The 12,294-nt window shown below is 41.0% G+C and overlaps 1 protein-coding gene across 4 annotated transcripts in view; it reads right to left on the reverse strand.

Annotated features, from left to right (window-relative positions):
• Positions 1-12,294, reverse strand: part of dscamb (Down syndrome cell adhesion molecule b) — a 121,311-nt gene that overhangs the window by 88,072 nt on the left and 20,945 nt on the right. For all 4 annotated transcript variants that reach the window (XM_085795288.1, XM_085795287.1, XM_085795286.1 and 1 more), the window contains 2 exons: positions 3,818-4,135; positions 3,123-3,269 (listed from right to left, as the gene is read on the reverse strand). In XM_085795288.1, the coding sequence (XP_085651414.1) occupies positions 3,123-3,269; positions 3,818-4,135 (465 nt within the window). The remainder of the gene's footprint in view (positions 1-3,122; positions 3,270-3,817; positions 4,136-12,294) is intronic.

Below are 12,294 nucleotides of genomic sequence, written 5' to 3' on the forward strand. Positions count from 1 at the left end.
TGAGAGCAGCAATGTGAGCATCAGTTGCTACAGAGATTGTGTTGACTCTACGCTAATGTTGCTTCTATATCTGTAAAACATAGGAAAAGTCAATAAGAACTTACTGTGTGGAGGTTACACACAATTGTACAAGTTGGCTACAGGGGAAAATAATCTGCAGCAACCCTGAGCTGATAGGTCGTGACTACTGTAATTCTGTACATTAGGACGACTCAACAGCTGTAATGTTACAGTACTGCAAGCAGACAGCATGTATGCTCTAATTGCCCAATATACAGATGCACGCATCTTAAAGGGGAGCACAAGGTCTTAGTGACAACATGTTGTTTGCAGGTCATTTAGTATCTGAACACTGGCTTCGCTGAAGCTCTTGTCTGCAACCAAGGCCGACAAGCTCATTACACTCCCTTATATCATAAATGATGAGACAAAAGGTAGGCAGATGGGGAAAAAACGACAACACAAAAACACACACACCATCCGAGCTCCATCCTCTTTCAAAAGCACGGCCACTTGAAAACACACAGGAAAAACACCACTAAATCCACACACACACACACACACACACACATATGCTCTGACACACAAAGGTGCGTACACATATGTATTCAATAAAAGGTCCACCATATAAAAAATCCTGGCAGCAACACAGTAGGACACAGCTCAACTCCTCCTCTCCCCGCTCCACTTTCTTTTCTCTTTTTTTTTGCCTCTTTCATCTCTCTATTAGCTCTGTCAATTGTTTATCAAAAGCAGCGAGGAGGCGATCGGAGCCGGGCATTTGAAAGCTCGTGCTGCGAGATCCATTTTAAAATTCATGACGGGTTAATGGTATGTTAGTGGCAACATTAGGACCCAGTGAGCTTGCGTCGTGCTCATTCACATTGAAAACAGGCTGCTTCAAATGACTACTAAGCAGTCCTCATTCTGAGAGGTAATTCATATTGTAATTAACTTTTCAATCACAGCTGATTAATTAAGACAGGCCCTGGTCTGTAATTATGCATCTATTTTTGACCCTAATGTGGATCACTAGATATTCAAAGATTTTGCAGCCATGATTTAAGCCACTTTCCTCTCTGGATGTAAGTTACCGATCTTAAAAAGCACCAGGCGATTTTTTAAACAACCACGGGCAACACACAGTCAGTGGTGTTAAACCGTAATATGAGAACAATTAGGTGACATCATCAGCCCAATATTTTTCACCAAGCATTAACGATGTGCTCTCACCCTCTAGTGAGAGAAATATCTCGAGCACCGACTGTTCTTCCTCACATTATGATGCACAATGCAAGGGTAGGGAAGTGCGCTTGATGTTACCGTTCCCAACAAAAACCTGAGATTAATAATTCAGTGTGGCTGTGGGATAGCTTTATCTTGTGTCCACTGAGACCACGTCTTCTTTCATGAAAAATTGAAAAAAAGAAGAAAAAAAAAGAAAGAACAGAAAACAAGGGCTGGAGAAGGAGTCGCACAACTAGGCTGGGTCAAACTGCACCCAGTTGCCATTGTCGAGCCCTGTTGGTGCCCTTATGGTCTCTCCTGCTTTTTGCTCATGCACAAACAAACTCGCGCACACATCCTTCTAACCCTCGCTCCTAGAGTAAACATACCCTCTCCATAACAGCGCGAGGTGAATCTGCTCATGCATCAGAATCTACCATCAAATATTTATCATGGAGCAGCAGTGATTTTGACCGTGTGCTCATGCTTTTGACAGCACTCGCCTGCTGCAATACTTATTGGAGTAAACACGGACAATCCAATATCGTTGTTCTTTTGAATGCTTGTGAAAGAACTCAAAAGAACACAGAGCATACAATATAATCCATCAAAACTTCACTGCATATTCTATAGACTGTCAGACTTGCTGGAAAAAAAGGAAAGATGTCATTGTAGGCAGTCCAACAAGAGGCGATTTAAGAAATGATTGGCAATGTCTGGTTTTTCAATATAAAGAAATTGCACATGTAAATGAAGAGATACATAACCTCTTTGCATTTTATTATATCATTTATATTCCTACAACTTCAATCCAAAACTCTGATGGAGATCTGTTAAAGCCATAATGGACATATTTTTCCTACCCCAGTTGAGATAAACATCATCTCTCAGTCTTGTCTACATGATTCATTTCATTTACAGAACCTAATCATATCTGCATGCTGCATATTTGCGCGCTCTCCGTGACATTAGCCAATGTCTTCAACTGGCAGCTCGCAGGGAGTAACTGGAGTAACCTCGAGTAAATAAGTCGCTGGCATGGATCAGAAGACACATCTTCATGCTTGAGCAGACACATTTAAAATGCCACCAAAACACCGTCCCAGATTCTGCCCTCAGTCAAATGACATCAAGTGCTCACTTACAGGTCCCTAAATGCCCCAGTATGAAGCAAAATCAGCCAGCGGGCAGTACATGGAGCAATCAAAGAGATAAGCATCCCATTTAACTTGAGTAAAAAATCCAACCCGCAGAACATTCTGGTGTCTTGCGTTATCATGCTGCGCCACTGGATTCAGACAAGGAGGGTAACTAGGTCAATGATGCTATGTAAACTGTTCCACTTTACCCCTTGCTGGACTCAAAATGGAGTTGGCTGAGGTGGAGTGTGCATAGGAGAGAGAAGCCCTGTGATTCAACGTGACAGCTATCAACATCCGCTGGCTAGTGAGAGGACAAGGGCTACGGAGCTGCAGAGCCTCAGTAATTGCAGACTACAACACTAAACAGGTAAGAAGATGACTCACAGTGAAACAGAACATGGTGTCCAAAGAGCAGGGAGCGGAGCAGAGCAGAGCAGTGCAGGGAGGGAGGGGGGATTGGGATAAACAGCCAAAAGACAGGCAGCACACCTCTCTATCTGTCAAACATTTAATCTAACAAATATGTCAGTGCCACAGTGGCCGACAAACAGACTTTACTTTGTGATCTGTAATAACTGATATTCCTTGAACAAAGTCACGCAATGTTATTTGAATATAAACACTGGCATATTACACGTTAGTCTTTATTTTTTAACAGATTACGCACTGTATGTCGCTGTTTTTGTTTCAGCACCAAAAGCTGCATATTGACGGACCCGCATGTACAAGTTTTGATGTATTTCCTCGTCTTACCTGAGCTGAGTGAAACAGTGTCTTTCTCCCATGATACAACAGTGACGTAGGCCTCAACAGAAGCAGGGATAATGCACTTGAAGACGGCTACACTGCCTCTCATAGCCTTCTGGTCAGCCACTCTGACTGTGTAGGGTTCCCGTGACACTATGAAAGAAGAAAACACATTGGTTATTTAGATTTAGAGAACTGTCATCTAATTAAACTTCAAAGTCGCTGAAGTGTGAGCCTCAACCCAGTAATATAATGACAGCTTTATATAATGACCACAACTTCTATTTATTCTAACTTTTCAAAAGACTACAAAAACTGTGAACATTGGCCACCATTGCTCACACTTGCTATGATGAAGAAGAGAGTAAGAGCGGTCAGCTCACCCTATCTTTTTGATCACTTATCAGGGGCAAGATATCCAAACCACTAATTGAAATCGTGCTCCAGTCACTGCTAAAGACACATGACAGGGTTATGAATATTTTAGAAACTTGCACTTAAATGCGCTCAAATTAATTGCTATTACAAAAACACTTCTACTATACTTAAAAAGGCCCCATACATTTATTACAACTGCCTTTCATATCTTCTTCTAGTAGTCTACACTAACCACATCCACTGGTAGTGTGACTGCTATTTCTCTCACTACTAGAATTACTAGAGGTACTCCTGCTACGCTAAGCTCTCCTCTGTGGACTCACCAGCTTTGATGTGGACATCCTGACTCCTAATCTTGCCAGAAGGGTTCTCGGCAGTGCAGTAGTACGTGTTGTCGTGGATCAGCTTGCTGAAGCTGGATGGCAGGAAGTTGAAGATCTGGAGGGTTCCATTGGGGTGGACATGGCGGATGCCCGGGACATCGTAGATCTCCTCGCCGGTCGCCAGATACCAGCGCAGCGAGGCAGGCGGAGCACCACCAGCAGGACAGGGCACTGAGGTCCCTGTGGTGCTGGCAAATACTACCTCTTGCAGAGATGCATTGACAAAGTATAAGCTGGAATGTAGGTCTTCACTGAAAACTGCAAGAGAAACAACACAAGATGTTTGCTTTTACAACCACATTCTTGGACATTTTTTAAGGTACAATACTTATTATGCATTTTACTGTATTCATTTTTAATTGTTTTCCTGTTTCCTGTTTTGAAACACCTTAATTGATGTTCTCAAAAGATATCAGCTTGGAAAAAGTTTGCCTCTTGTGCCTCAGTGTGATATTTGAGAATAAGACAGCACAAATTAATACTCCTCAAATATTATTCACTGCAAGTGCTTCTATTTAAGTAAGATGATAACTCACTTTGGATTCATTACTGAATTCCTATTCCCGGGAGTTTGGGAACATTAAATGCATATAAAGTACTATCAATTATGAAATAAGGTCAGCTGCCTTGGTCATATTCCATCTTCAATTTAAGTCAACATCACAGTTAAGAGAATGACATTAAATGCAGTTAGTGCAGTGGCATTCACTGGAGGATGAGAGGAGGGTAATAAATGTCAGTGTTGGAACAGTTAGCTTCAAAGTAATCTACAGACGCTTGATCCCTGATTGCCGGCAGATGCCTGCAATCTGAGGTCCTGCAACTCTGGGAGAGAGGCTGTTTGTATTTTTGTATTTCAGGCAAAAAAAATAATTGTATATACAGTATTTGTGCCTGTGTATCTTGCTTGCCATCTCAGCCTGGTGACAAGCCCAGAGGCTCTGCACTAAATGGCTTACAGTGGCACTGGCAGCTGGCTTGGATCCTCCCTGGGGAGAAAACATTTTAGCACTTCATAAATTCCTAACAAGGTTTCAAATTGCAGACGATTCCATGCGTTTCTCTGCTCCAGCAGCTCTCTACCAGCAATGAGACAGGCCAGTGACCTGCCCGTGTGCATACCGTACACCCACACGTCCACATTTGTTATTACAAACGAGGAAAACTCATTCAAAATTATTAGCACACAAAGGATCAATACATCAGCATTTTTCCCTGCAAAAAAAAAAAGAAGAAAAAAAGTTGACATATTGGAGAGGCGGCGGCCATTTGCAACCTCTCTGAAATACAAACAACTCTGCACTCTCTGTATTGCAGAGGCCAGCATATGCACAGGTAAATCTATTTTACCAGTGCAGATAATGTGGACTGACTGTGCAGAGTTTTCATCCACATTAAAGAGAAAGGCAGAGGAGGACAAGTCCAATAAGTGTTGTCAGGCCACATGTATCATAATGTGGTGAAAGGCTAAAAAACGCAACTTTGGAGACACGAATGTTAGCAAACAACTGTAAGTCTCACTGAATTAAAATACATTTTAATGATGCAGTTAGCATACAATAACACTTTAAATATACTGTGTAGAAACCTGGAAGTATAATGTGTGGTTTCATTTTTGTTTTAAATGGTGCACACTGTCTGAATCACATTTTTAACAGTCAAAATCATAATATCATGCCTGTACACTGACAACTAAAGCACTGCAATAAAAACATTCCCTTTTACCAATTTTAGTAGTAGACTATGCTGTGATTTAACCTGATTTTAGTTGCCTACCAGATCTCCTCATTGCAAATTCACATTTTGACTTGAATATGCATTATTATTTAACTATTACATGTCTGAATATGGAATACCTACAAGGGTGCACTCAGGGAGATAGATAAAAAGAGAGCAGCCATCTGCCAAGGACAATGTCAAACATAAACCAAGCTTAAGAGAAAAAAAAAACATCTAATTCACAATGAATGATCCAGATATGTCCCTATTATTTAATGGCTTCTTCTGTGGAAAATCAGTTCTGTAGCCTACTTTTTGCGTCACCCTGCTGGCAAATAAATGGACAGTGGTGGAAACATAACTTCCCAGGATTATAACAAGCACATGATCCACAGCCTGCACAAACTACAATATGGTCAACAGCGGCTCAGACCTCAGGTGTCAGGTCTGATCCACCGTCACAGCATAGGGTGATATTTTAGAAAACAGATTTGGAATATAACCACCCTCCCGATGTTGCCTGCATGAGGTAAATATATCAGGACAGCCTGGTGACCGATCATTTGTTCACCTGCCAATGCCCCCTGTTTCTATATGTATGCTGATTTCATTTGTAAATGCTAACAATGCGGATTCCTGACTCACTGCTGCACAGAACTGTTTGTTCCAACTGTGAATTGTACAAGGTGATGACTAACAACACACCTCTGTTTCTGCACATATTTCTGTGGATATGTCAGGGGCTTAGCCGCTACATAGAAAACTGTGAACAGCTTGCAGTGCTTATTAGTAAGATGGGATGCACTTCTGCGTGTTTTTAAGTCCTTACACATACAAATAATAAAATATGGAGCAATGCATTTACTGACGAATCAAATTAATCTGTCTGTATCTCACTGCTGCTTTACTGTTTACTACAGATTGATATATTTAAATATGTAATAAACAGTTTATGTGAATAAATCATTGATTAAAATTCTACAGGATAATTTGGGAGCAAGATTGCATCTGCGATTGATTCTGATGTTGCTTAATATCATCTTCAATAAAAATTGGTTTCATGATATATATATATATATATATATATATTATTTTCTACCTTCAACTTATATCATCAGGAGTACTGTCACATTTTTTGGTTCATTTGACTCTAATCATGTAAAAGAGAAACATTTATTGTGTGCTTCATCTTTGTCAAGACTGCCTGAGTGATTTTCGTATTGCATAATACATGAAATATTGTTTCTTTTATCATAGGATTACATTTAAATATGGTGAGGTACAGTTACTGTTGGTTCCCAGCAGAGGAACTATTGTATATACCTCCGTACAGTTTCTTAGAGCAAAAAGTTTAAAACCATTTGAATCTTTTAAAATACGGTGGTATAAAGCGCTGAGTTCTCAGTGGGTCTGTGGCACCGGCCAAGATGAAAATAATACATCAAAGTCATATTAAATTCTGATTCATTCTCTTTTTTCCAGCTGGCACAAGGAGTATCAATCTTCTCAGTGCTCTGTTGATAATACAGACTGGAGCCATAAGGTAGAGGTTCATGCAAAGTGCTCAAGGTTAGTGACAAGGAGAAGACAAAGAGTCATTAGTACAAAAAAAAAAAAAACATAAGAAAAATATGATTTCCTTTGTTTGAAAAATACAATGACAGAAACAACTGGCACACCTTGAAGTTTATGGAGAATATAATTTGGGTACTTAGTTAATTGATACTTTGAAAGTTGCTGAGCTACAGTACAATAGCAAATGTCTGGAATAGTAGTAGATCAAAGAACTGTGTGGTTGCTTGGGAAGCTTCTATTCTGCACAAGCATCGGAGAAATTGGATTAGGATTTATGTCATGGCTGTTTTGATATTCGTCTATTTCACATATGAAAAGAATGTGAGAGCGACTCAATTTAGACTGGCTGAGTGATAGGGAGATTGATTTAATTTTTAAAAAAAGAAAAAAAAAAAAAGAAGAAGAAATGGACTCTGGTGGAAGGGTGCGTATCACTGCGATACTTGTTTTCCTAATTGACTGAGCTCAGGAGCTAGGCCACAAATGGTCCGGTGACGCAGGTACATCACCCCCTCAGACCTCACAAAGAGCACCATGTCATGCCCCAACAAACGGCCTCAGGGCCCAATCACTTACTACATTGCCCGAGAGGAAATCAGTAATTGGCATAATTTTTCATGAGCTCAACCGTAAAGGTGAAATAAATGACACTGTTCAATAATGCATTATATGCATCTATAATTGACTCTTTTTTTTTATTCTTACCATCGGGATATCTTCAGGGGAAAAGGGAAGAACGGAAAGAGCTGTTTCATTTAAACCAACAAAAAAGCAAGAAGGCATCAATCTTTTCATTCATTCTTTTAGAGATCTAGGCCTACGCAGTTTTTTTCTGGGCCATGCTGTTATAGTTTTGGTTGGCATATATACTTTTAGTGAATTAGCATATACTGGAAGATTCCTCTCACTACAGTACCATCACTGTAAAGATCTTAAATTATTACAACTGCCTTCCAGGGTTCTTACAGAAAGAGAGTACATGATGGATACAAGAGGAATAATCTTCAATATTCACGTTTTTTTAGGCTTTTTTACATTGAGTGCACCGCTGATGTTTTACCTCTACAATGATGAGGTGAGGACAATGTTTCTGACCAAAAGTCTGACAAAGAGCACCACAAATGTTAAAATCTGTAGCTAACTATGCCCATTACTGAGTGACAGCACCTGAAGGCCCAAAGCCAGATCAAACCTAATACTGAACACAACAACCGTGACTTCTTGTTTTTCAATTTATTTTCTATTAGTAGCACCCCTCTATTTTTAGACATACTATATACTGTACAATATGACAAACAATATCTATGGTTCAGTATCATCACAGGGCTGTGATCCTTCACACAATAGAGCTGATCAGTTGACAGGGTGTAACCAACCATGACAGTGTGCTTTCAGAGCCACTGGGGCGCTTCATTTAAGTAAACGTGCAATCAATGCCAATGGGAGCAAACAGCAGGTACAAATGAATTCTCTAACTGGCTCTCTGCTGAATCAAGAAGGAAGATGTTGCTCTGAGATAATATTTTCAATTTTGCGTCCACAGGGCAGCTATTTTTTTTTTTTTTTTTACAGAAAACTCGAGTTGGACACCTGATCGAGTCATGGAGAAGTCAAGCAAAGTTGGTGTGATTTCCACCCTCTCATGTTCCAACAGTGTTAAGTGAAAGAACCTGGTGCCACTGGGGAGACTGGTGAAAACCTATTTAACTCTCACTCTCATAGTTCTTTCATGCTGCCTCTGGCTTTTCTTTTTCCATGAACACTTTCTGACATAGGAAGAAGAAAGAACAACAGAGAGCAAACAAGAGGAGGCAAAGAGAGGATCATAGAGACAGAGGGATTGATTCGGCTTCGCATATTTCAGAAGGCACTCGTGTTGGATCTGTTGAGCGAGAAGAGAAATTGTCTGAGTTGTCATCACCACCACGGCAGGGTAGGGGAGGGGAGGGAGGTGGGGGGCTCAGCACTGCACACCAGCATGCATGGCGCTTTGCAGTGACAATGTGACAGCAGGAACCCTGGGTAATTAAAGCAGCTCTCTGCTCTGTGCCCTCAGGGTAAGTCTGCCTGGGACGTGGAGATCATACCTGGCTCGCTCACATTCAAAAATCACAGTCGCCAAAGAGCAATTTTCCTCCTTAACAGATTCCTACTTCAACTCTGTGGGCCGACGGGTAACAGCGCTGGTATGATGTGTGTGCAGCAGCCAAGTTGTGCTCACAGCGGCTAAAGATAGGCACTGACCTGTGCATGACCCAAATTTTAAACACACTATACAGGTTCACTGTCTTCCATTCGATCTAAATGAAAGGGTTGGAAATCATATTTCAGACAGGTAAATCTAACTGGATATCAAAGTCCAGAGAGAAGTTCTGAGACAGGCGGACGACAACGATTTGCGGCCGAGCCAGTCCAGTGTGAGTAAGCATTCCCACTGATCTGATCTGCCCAGAGGCAATACACCATGCACAAAGTTAAATGACTGTCTTGCAATTTGCTCTCATGAATATTAAGCAGTGCTGTGACAGTAGAAAGGCTTGGCTGTACACAGGCTGCTGATCCGCACCGACAGATCTGTCCTCTGATGTCTAGGAGGGGCGGGCAACACTAAAACGAGGCCCCCCCACAGCAGATGAGCCGCCTCCTCCTCCACGGTCTATTTTCATGTCTTAAATGGGCCAGAGTGGCTGCCTGTCTCATCAAGGGGAAGCCAGGGACCCTGGACTGTTTCTCCGTTAGTAAAACTGAGTGATAAAGACATTGATGTCTAAATTATGCCGCTGCTGCTACTGCTGATGATGATGAGTGCATGAGAGAGGATCTGATGAGGGATTATACCGTAGCAAACTATAGCAGCTCCCTCTGCTGCTGCTGATGATGCATAAAAACTTCCACTAAATCTAATCTTGCTATTTAATGTAGCAAGCGCAGTAGAAGGTGGAGGGAAACCACGAGCTGCAGGTTTCACCTGTGAACGAGGTGCTCGTGAACCACAGCTGCTTTTGCAATTAGAAGAAACTTATTACAGATTATTTAAATTCTCAGCACCTGCAATCTCGCCTATTAATTAAAATAATTTTCTAATTTTACCAAGAACTGAGGAAAGCAGCACTATGATGTTGCCTCTCCTCAACCTAATTAACAAGAATAAAAATGTATGTATTTATAGCAAGTTAATGCTAATCCATTTGACAAACAGTTCTCGGCAAATATATTTCTAAATATATTTTATGGATGATTTATTCAAGTGAGGTGCAGCATGGGTGGTTTGCCACATGAAGTAACACAGACTGCCAAGAAGAAGCTTTTAAATTCAGCCTGATCTATGTGCGATGTATGATTACAACAACGACAATAAAGGTCATTTATTTTATAAGTATGGAAATAAAATGTATTTTGGTGGAGTCATATAACAAATTGATACGCACTGAACTGCAAATTAAAGTCTGACCGCCCCATTGAAAGTAAATAAACAACAGCACAATAATGCACTGTCAAACCAAAACTGGGCAAGATAGAGATGAAAACAACTGACCTCACCTATTGATGAATGGGCAAAATTTTGTACATTTATATTTTAAAGATGATATCCCAGTTTACAACAGACACTAGGAATATAATATATTATATTATATAAGTTGCTGCCCACGCATGGTCTGATTCATGCAGTAAAGCACTTTTAACAAATCTATTAGCTGTGAATTAGTACTCCTGACAAACACACACATAACCTACTGTATTGCTGCATTCAGCGGATGAGTAAACTTCAGTTTTGCTGTAGCCAGCATGTCATTAATACAATAGTCACTATAGCTTATGTTACATTTTGGATGACTGTGGAGCCTGAGTACCAGTTTGAACATAATAAACTTCTGTCCTTTAAGACTCTCTTTGTAATTTACTATCATAGGCCTACTTAAATATGTCTCATTGAGACCTGAGTGGATATAATCTAATTGCTTAATGGTTAACATACGTAGTCTCTCGTCATAACATGATTAAGCAGCAGCTTTTCTTGGCAACATTGGCAGAGGCCTTACCGCAGTCAGACAAGAAGTCGCAGCACAACTGGACAAACCAACCTTATTATGTCAGCAAACATTAAGGATAAGGGGGTTCAACGGAGCTGCTGTTGATGGCGCGTTAACGTGACCGCTGTCCACCTGCATGCCAGCTAGAGTAACACAATATCAAATAGAGGTTTCAGTGTCCACAGAAGCTTCGGTGCACAAAAGCTGCAACGCGAGAGGCTGCTGAGGAGAGTGACCTGACACTGACGGACTTTGGCCCCTCAAGGATCCAATTTCACTTCTGTTACCTGAACCTCTCCGCTCTAGTCGCGGCACACCTTTCTGACAATATTTTGAATCACCCCACCCCTCCGTCTCTGCCTTTTTTGTGTGTAGTAATTACTATGTGGTGACCCATCTCAGACCACAGAGCTGTTAGCAACCCTGCCCACCAGGACGTACAGTATGTATGTATATGAACCAAGACCGCAGTCTTTTCCCTAACCTTGACCACGTGCTTTAACTACCTCGACATAACCACCACAAACATCAATCATGGTTTAATTGCCACAAGAAAGAAGATGAAGCCCAGGATGGGCTTCTGTTAAACATGTTGTCAGTCAATGCTTTACGGTTTCACATTTTTCTCACTGTGTTGATAAAAGTCTCGTATAACACGACTCATTTACAACAGCAACTTGTGAGCGATGTAGCTACTGGACTATGACTTTGTGCTGTGTGGACTGGCAACAAGGTGTTTCATGGGGCGGTGCGTGGCGCAGTGGGTAGAGCGGCCGCCCCATGTAGAGGCTACAGTCCTCGCTGCAGGTGTCCCCGGTTCGAATCCCGCGTCGGGCAGACCTTTCCTGCGTGTCATTCCCCCTCTCTCTGCCTCCCCATTTCCTGTCTATCTCTACTGTCATCACTATCAAATAAAGGCAAAAAGCCAAAAAATATACTTTAAAAAAAAAACAAAAAAAAAACAAGGTGTTTCATGAAAGGTTTCCAGCAATTTTACAGCTGGCTTTTTCTTTTGTTGTATTATTGTTAAATCTAAATGTATTTTTCTTGTGTGGCATTTTTCCTTCTGTACTTTTATTTTTTTATGACCCA

Source organism: Trachurus japonicus, chromosome 13, assembly GCF_045865225.1.
Source record: "Trachurus japonicus isolate A0001 chromosome 13, Traja_1.0".
NCBI lineage: Eukaryota > Metazoa > Chordata > Actinopteri > Carangiformes > Carangidae > Trachurus > Trachurus japonicus.